Here is an 8,375-nt window from a genome sequence, read left to right as displayed (position 1 = left end):
TCCCCCAGCCAATATATAATATAAAAATCTATTAGAGATTAGAGAGCTTCTCTTCTTATAATTTCAATCATCGGGCTCAATCATCTGCAGACGCAAGTCATCGAAATGCTAAGCAGCTCGTATATAATTCGCTTTTATCATTACGACCAGCAATTACCGCGCTCGAAACCACCTCTACTTGTAACACGCTGAACGCCGTGCATTCACCTGCACCTGTGGATTGCTCGACTCCACTTTAGATTAGCTGGCGTGTGAAAGACGGTTTCGTTCTCCGTTGAATATCTCTGAGATTTTCTACAAACATGCAAAACTTTAGATTCCAACCGCCTTACATTGTTACATCAGCTCGAAAGTCAATTCTCGACGTTCAGCGTGTTAGTCGAAAAAAAAAAGAAGTTGCCGTGTGGAGGTTCTTACTGGCGAAATATCTTGTAGGAAGATCTTTTTTTTGTTCTTTTATGGAATAATCTTAATACTCTAATCTATAGTGGAAAATGTATCGTATTATGCACGAGAAATCTGGAACACGTCACTCGTCGAGAGACCTATGCTGAATCTCCCTCCGCGTTGTCTAATATGCATATGCGTAAATACGTAGGCGAGTCGTAAAAAGCAGATACCGTACGAACGCAACTTCATTGAGATATCAATATGAATATATACAATTTGCTGGAATAGATTTTCGGCTTTCTGACCGTAAATGACGTTCCGTAAATAAAATCATGAGCCCATATTCTCTCACTGCACATTTAACGTTAAACGCCTTTGAGAAAAGGAAGCTCGGAAGATTGAGCCGCGCTACACGAGCGACCGCGGAGAATCAAATTGATAAATTTATCATTTGATTATTTATGATTGATTATGTCGCTTCTGTCATAGATCGTTATGATTTTCCCAAACTGCGTGTTATAAGTACTCAAGAACAGAATCGACGTACAAGTGCATCTCACGCTCTATCTCACTGTCGACCTTCACGCAGAGAAAGTCTCCAAAAGAAAGAAGAGAAAAATATTAAGAATTATCGTATTTAATGCTAAATGTGTGGTGAGTACGTCTCGGATGATCTACTTAATAGATAAAACTATATTGCGCTTTCAGAGATATCTCTTATCATTCAATGAATATCAATCGGTATGCACTCATAAGTAACGACAGCGTACACTGAGAGTAATCGAAATATTAGAATGGAAAATCAACGCTCCGTCAAAACTTGCTACACCGTCTGGTTCATTTTCATATCTGGGCTGTGCTCTGCCGTCATGTCCTCCATCGAGTACCTACATGTATCAACGTCCTCCGCGTTCTCTTCTGTCTTAACGGGGTTGTTAGTCATATGGTCGTTCTCGGTCTTGCATATCTCACCCGTCGTAGCTATGTTATTATCTTCGGTTTTGATTTCTTGCTTCACCGTGAACGCCTGCTTTCTGGCCTTCGTTTCCTTCTTCGTATCCGTCCTCTCGCGCTCGTACATGAACGTTTTCCGTTTCCTCCGCATCGGCTTGCACACCTTTTTGTACAGCACGTTCATCTCCTTTATTCTACTCGTCGGGATCGTCCAGTCCATCTCTTTGGCCGTTGTATCGGAATTTCGGGTGGGATCCATGCTGCTCTCGTATTCCGGGATCTCCATTCCCAGCTTCTTCATCACCGTGATCATGATCTCGTCGACGTTGCCATTGATAATTAAGTCGGCCTTTTTGTCCTGCAATTACATTTCTCGTTTCAGAGCTATAAGGTGGCAAGATATCGCACACTTTTGTGTACACACGTATACAACACAACAACCTCTTACATGTTTTGTTGGCTGCAGGTTACATATAACAAGACGACCTCCATACTTCTTCGTGTATAAAGGTAGATTGCCACTCGGAATGATTTGTAACGTGGTTCCCAAGCATATGCTTAGATCGGCAACACTAAAAAGAAACATCAATATAAAAATAGTATATATCATCGTGATGCACGTCATATACTTGATTTCAATATGGTTTGAGTGTTTTTTTCTTCTCTCAGTTCCGTACGCAGCTGATGGTACAATGAGATCTTGTGTCTAATTAATTCCCAGCAATTCGTTCATTGAATCATCGGCTGTATTTCGAACCGCATCGAGAAAAGTAGCGTTCAAATCGTATTGAAACAAAGTATACACACTGCTTCATGTATGCTTCATTATTACAAAATCATTTGTACAATTTTCAGCTCTACACATGTAGGTATAAGGTCCAAAATTGTACAAGTAATCCTATTTATAATGTTAAGCCACACACATGTCACACTGTACGCATTAGAGGAATATTTTTAAGAACTTTTTTTTACAAAACCTGAGATGTTCCGTAAGCTGTACTAAAATCATGTATACTATTATATTTGTAACTTAAACGCTTTATACGTATAACTTCTAGCACAATCTCTGAAATTTGCTTCTCGTATAATGAAGTCATGTTTTAATTATTTCAAGTGACCATACGCGTAGTAATCGTTATTTACCTAGAATGCAAATCAGATAGTGTCAGATCACTGTCCGGTAAATTGTGCTCCCAATCGAGAATAGTGTCGTGCATTCGCCCACGGCAAGGACGACCACCAATTTGCTCAGACCTGCAGACAGTATCCAAGGACTTTTTCCCAACACTCTTGGTTGCGAAATTGCGAATAAATTGTCTGTAAAATAATTGGCACCATCAACCCCTTGTTTGCAATATCACCAGTCATATACCAATGTCATATATTAATTAAGTTCTAACATATTCGGATGATTTTAAACAAAATATCTCGTTCTCCTCAAAATATTTCATTATACACTGTATATTATATTATATAATTATACGTCATATTAAATTATTATTGTATTATAATGTATATTGTATCGTATTATATGTTATATTATGTGTATTATATAGGGTATCCCATTTTAAATGAAAAGGCAAAAATCTTGAAAAATATGAAAGATACTAAAAAACATTTCAGACAAAAGTTGTATGGTTTTAAAGAGAACATGAAACAACTATATTATTTTGTTTACAAATGGCGCCACTTTCGAGATATTCACTGATTATTTTTTTTAAATGGAAACCCCAATGTTTTACTATATCATCTTTTTTTACCAATTAATTTGAATAACTTTTGTTTAAAATATTTTTTACTTGTCTAATATTCTTTGAAAATGAATTTTAATATTTAATATTTTATTATATTTAAGGAAAAGTTGATAACTCTTACAACATTTAATTCATGATATTTCGCTAACTATTTGTCAAAAGAAAAAATGGTACTGGATTTTTTACTCTATTTTACTCTATTTAGCCTCAAGAATATATTGTTACAATAGTGCCCTGACTTTTGTTACTTCGTCGACCTTTGGAAATTCCGAAATCATCAAATTAATAAAAGTCAGGGCGCTATTGTGACAATATATTCTTGAGACCAAATAGAGTAAAAAAGTCTAGTACCATTTTTTCTTCTGACAAATAGATAACAAGATATCGATAAGTTAAATATTGAAAAAGTTACAGTTTTCCTTGAATACTTCAAAAAATATTCGGCAAATAAAAAATATTTCAAACAAAAATTGTTCAAATTAATTGGTAGAAAAAGATGATATAGTAAAAGATTGTGATTTTCATTTAAAAAAAGTGATCAGTAAATATCTTGAAAGTGGCTCCATCTAAACAAAATGATACAGTTATTTTATATCTCCTTTGAAATCATAGAACTTTTGTCTAAAATGTTTTTTAATTTCTTTCTTTTCGAGATGTCGAGATGCTTGATTCATTTAAAATGAGACACTAGGTCTGTTTTTTATTGCTGAACTAGTGTACACTCAGGGAACATAAAATGAAATAGACATACATCTAGGAATTGAAAGGGAGAGAAGAGAATAAGTGCAAGTTAATGCAGTCAGTTCAGCAATAAAAAACAAATCTACTGTATATTGCTCCTTAAATGTGCTCACACACATACACACGTCCGGATTTATCGTGATTTCTGCGGCATTCCCGTTTACAAATAAATAATTGAAATACGATTTAGAAAAAGAGCAGGAATCTTTAATGGAACTATTCGCAAACTCTCCGTAACTTTAATTAACACTCTTTCACACCCTCAATATGTCAATTAGATTTAATAATCTGTAACTCGCGTACGATTTTTTTTTTCTTGACTTATTGTCTCAGGGACAAAATATTTGTTTTCTCGCCGTAATGATTGAATCCTGCACGTAAAAACATATCGATATTAATCGATATAAGAATCGATTTCTCAGTGGCGCGCGGACGCTACATTATTGTATTATATATAATAGATTTGTACAAAATGTTTCAGAAATTAGGTAGTCAGACTTTTCGAGTTATTATTATATTAATTATAAAGCTAAATAAAAACTATATTAACATAGAAGTTATCTTCCCAAGTTATAAATACTGTCTATATGACGAAGTAGAAACGATATACTTTGTTAAAGAAATGATAAACAATGGTTTTCTCCCACAGCAATATGCACATCTTGCATCTATATATTACGGATTACTGAAAATGTTCAAAAATTTCAGAGGTGCCTACTTTTTCAATAACAAGAGTATTCCTAAAATGTCACCATAAATAAAAATCCAAAAAATTCTAATGGGATGAACTCCGATCCTTTTGTTAATCTGTTGACCAGTGTAACTATTATTACAAAATCCTGGGACATAATACAACTAAAGTGTATCATAAAGTGTTTTTTTTTAACGGAAAAATTTCTTGGTTATGTTTATTTAGTCTATATATATATATATATATATATATATATATATATGTGTGTTTATATATAGCTTTCTCCTATTTTTAAGATGAATACAATATGCTTTTGAAATTTGATTAGTTATTTCCAAAATACTTTGTGTATATATATATATATATACAAAATATTTTGGAAATAAGTAATCAAATTTCAAAAGCATATTGTATTTATCTTAAAAATAGGAGAAAGCTATATATAAACACATATATATATATATAGACTATATAAACATAACCAAGAAATTTTTCCATAAAAAAAACACTTTGTGATACACTTTAGTTGTATTTTATATATATATATATGCTACGAATGTTTTCATCATATATTGTTATGTGTACAAACCTGCCACATTTATCGCATTGTTCCGTGAACATGTTTCCATGTAATTCTGCAAGATACTGCCTCTGTACTCCTGATCGCAGATGTAGTCCGTCTATGTTCTGGCTTATGACAAACTTTGCTTTTTCTGAAAAAGAGGAGAGACACATTTGATAACAAAAGATCAGATATTTATAAGAAAAGTTACTCTGTTTTCTTTATTCACTAAACTTACTACTCTCTATCAATTTTTTCAGTGCCATATGTGTCTTCGTAGGTATTGCTTCATCAAAGGAAATATTCATTGAAGGTTTTAAACCTTTTTGCTCCAATGTCCACACACCATTTGTACCCCTGATACAATAAAAAAGAGAAGAAATATAATTAATTAATATCAATTCTCTCCACTTTAAAATTACATTCCATATTTTGTCAAAACAACTACAATAACATTAATAATTTTGACATACACACATTTATATTTTTCTTATTTAATATATTATAAAAATATCCTATTTTTTAAGAAATTTATAAATAATATTACTTTGCTTGTCATTATTTTTACATTCATTAAACAATTTGCTATAATCTAAGCTATTAATAAAAAGCTATTTAAAACTTAAAGTCTACATATTATAAACATTCATATATACATTATTTTTCATCAAGGTACATTACAATGTAATATTTTTACAAATTCAATACCCTCAGTTCATACTTAATTTTCAAGCTTCAAGATTCTTTTTGTCGAGTCCTTTAAAGTACAAGATCAGATGCTATCCTCAGTGGAGGTGGACAGGAAAAAGGGACAACAGGTGAATATACGGAAACAGGGAGGGAATTCGCAATCGAGAAACGGCAGGCGATAGTCACCGAAAGTCAGGAATACCCGCGGCGGTGCTGATACCGGCGCCGGTATGCACCACGACGTGACGGGCGCCTTGTATCCAATCGGCCAGGAGGCCGCATTTCAGACGGAGCGTCTCCGCCGTGTCGTATCTCTGCAATCATAAAAAGAAAAGGACGTCAAAAAGAATGAATAAAAAAAAAACAAAAAAAATAAACGCGCGTCGCATTCTCGTCGATCGACCCCGCGGGATAAATCGGCATCAGGGGAAACTCACCGTCGAGTTCGCTCGTTTACGCGCCGTAATGCCGCGAAAAGGCGAAATAAAGGAGACGAGAAGAGAAGAAAAAAAAACAAAGGATCCCTGGTTTTATTTTTTCGCTTTTGTTTTACCTCCTCCTGTCCCAGCACTCCTTTGTTTTCGTACGGCGATAACCCGTCCGCGTAGCTGCATGACATTTTTGCGCGCCCGTATCGTCGAGAGGCTCCCGCGAATATCCAACGACGCCTGAGACGCCACGAACGATCCCGAGCAGTCCCGTAGTCTTTTATGACCAACCAGACGACGCCAACGCGATTTTAGCCACGATCCGGCCGCACTCCCATGTGCCAGACGAATACGTAAACAATATGAATCGAGCTAATGACCGCGTGCTGTTATGTTTATACGCTACGAATGACGATAAGTGATAGGAAACTCGAGACCCGCTGAGAACGCATTCTGTTTTATAGACTGCACTGCATGCAACGAAATGGCACTTGAACAGAAAGAAGATAATAAACCGCTCGGGGCATGCGCACTGCATCACGCCGCGCCGCGTCGCACCGCGCCGCGTCGAATCGCGCTATAGTGTAAGCGGCACGCCGGTTGGCTGCGCGAACGTCGCTCGGAACACGTCTAGCTCGTCTCGCGTGCATTCAATTCATGCACGAACAGCAGCGCCAACGTCACGTCCGTCAACCGCGCCGCGCGGGAATATGAGAATTGGCCGTCGATTCTCGGGAAAATATCGCATGCGCGCGGTAATGTATGAAAATTTAAAATATATAAATATAATTGTACATTACAACTGCACATTTTTATAGAATATCTGCAGCTCACATTATTAGATTTTCATACGATATCGCATACTCGTACAATCTTTTTAGAAGATATTTTTGTAGAATATTCCCATACAGCACAGACAATTGCAGCAATATTGCTGCAATATGTTGCAACATTGTACATTGCGGTGCAATATTGCAGAGATATTGCAAAAACAATATTTTGCATTATTATATCTGCAATGTTATAGCAACATTTCAAATTGCGGTTATTATTAAAAAATTATACAAGATATCGCTAAATAGAAGAGCACTTTTTCGTTCCTCTCGCTTAGCTCTACGCCCCTATGGAGTTGGTATGTTACAATTATGGGACACTTTGTATATTGCTCTAATTCTCATAATTATATTTAATCACCACGATTTAGTTTTACAATGATTTAGTTTCATATCCCAAACTTAGACGTCTTATTAATTCAAGAATAGTTACCGCAAGTCTTTAAGATCTATATTATTCCAAATAACAAGGTGACATCTTATTAACGTTCTATTGAATCAATAAAACGGCGTCTTTTTAAGATATCATTTTATTCTTTGAAATATTACAGATCTTGGAAACTTTCTGTGACTATTCTTGTTTGGTGTCAGAAATGAAAACAATGGTATATTAATCTTTTTTTTTCATGTATGTTAAAATAAGAGATTTCCATAAAACGACACTTATGATCGATTTTATAAATTTGTAAAATGTTCTGAACATTTTCCTTTTGCTGTATGATAATCATTCACTGTAAATAATTAGTGAAATTTATACAAATGTTGAGTTGAACATATTATCTCTCACGATTATTGTTACAGAATATTTATGGAAAATTATTGATTGTCACAACAAGAGGAAAGTGTGTCCAGAATATTTTATAAATTTGGTAGATCGATCACAAATATCATCCTCTAGAATGTATCTATATAACAAAAACTTTTTTGGCATACGATCTTTCGCTTCTGCCGTCATTAAATAAAAACTCTCCAGGAGACTCTCAATATATACGGGGTGTCCCATTTTAAAGGACCCACTCAAATATCTCAAAAACACTGCGTTAAATCGAAAAATGTTTCAGACGAAACTTGTTTGGCTTGAAGGGAGACATAAGACAGCAATAGCATTTTGTTTATAGATGACGCCACTTTCGAGATATTCACTGATTATCAATTTTCTTAAATAGAAATCTCAATCTTTTATTATATCATCTTTTTCTACCAACTAATTTGAACAACTTTTGTCTGAAACATTTTTTCATTTGCTTAATATTTTTTGAGATATTTAAGGAAAACTTGGTAACTTTTTCAATATTTAACTTACGATATCTCGCTAACTATTTGTCGAAAGAA

At 34.7% G+C, this 8,375-nt stretch overlaps 1 protein-coding gene across 1 annotated transcript; it reads right to left on the bottom strand.

Moving 5' to 3' along the window:
- Positions 1-372: 372 nt before the first annotated feature.
- On the bottom strand, positions 373-6,716 carry Sirt6 (sirtuin 6). Its single transcript, XM_011136876.3, has 7 exons — positions 6,336-6,716; positions 5,969-6,096; positions 5,331-5,449; positions 5,120-5,243; positions 2,488-2,661; positions 1,793-1,916; positions 373-1,702 (listed from the first exon to the last, which is right to left on the bottom strand). Exons 1-7 carry the CDS (start codon positions 6,399-6,401, stop codon positions 1,214-1,216), a joined length of 1,224 nt encoding a protein of 407 aa, XP_011135178.1. The 5' UTR covers positions 6,402-6,716; the 3' UTR covers positions 373-1,213.
- Between the last annotated feature and the right edge of the window lie 1,659 nt (positions 6,717-8,375).

Source organism: Harpegnathos saltator, unplaced genomic scaffold (genome assembly GCF_003227715.2).
Source record: "Harpegnathos saltator strain DR-91 unplaced genomic scaffold, Hsal_v8.6 scaffold111, whole genome shotgun sequence".
Taxonomy (NCBI): Eukaryota; Metazoa; Arthropoda; class Insecta; order Hymenoptera; family Formicidae; genus Harpegnathos; species Harpegnathos saltator.
This window is presented reverse-complemented; position numbering and strand designations above follow the sequence as displayed.

Bases quoted from the DNA above. Each gene is read 5' to 3' on its own strand.
- Sirt6 (XM_011136876.3), bottom strand. From the start codon at position 6,401: ATGTCATGCAGCTACGCGGACGGGTTATCGCCGTACGAAAACAAAGGA. The intron at 6,097-6,335 runs GTAAAACAAAAG...TTATGATTGCAG, and splicing joins GAGTGCTGGGACAGGAGGAG to AGATACGACACGGCGGAGAC. The intron at 5,450-5,968 runs GTGACTATCGCC...TTATTGTATCAG, and splicing joins GCGGGTATTCCTGACTTTCG to GGGTACAAATGGTGTGTGGA.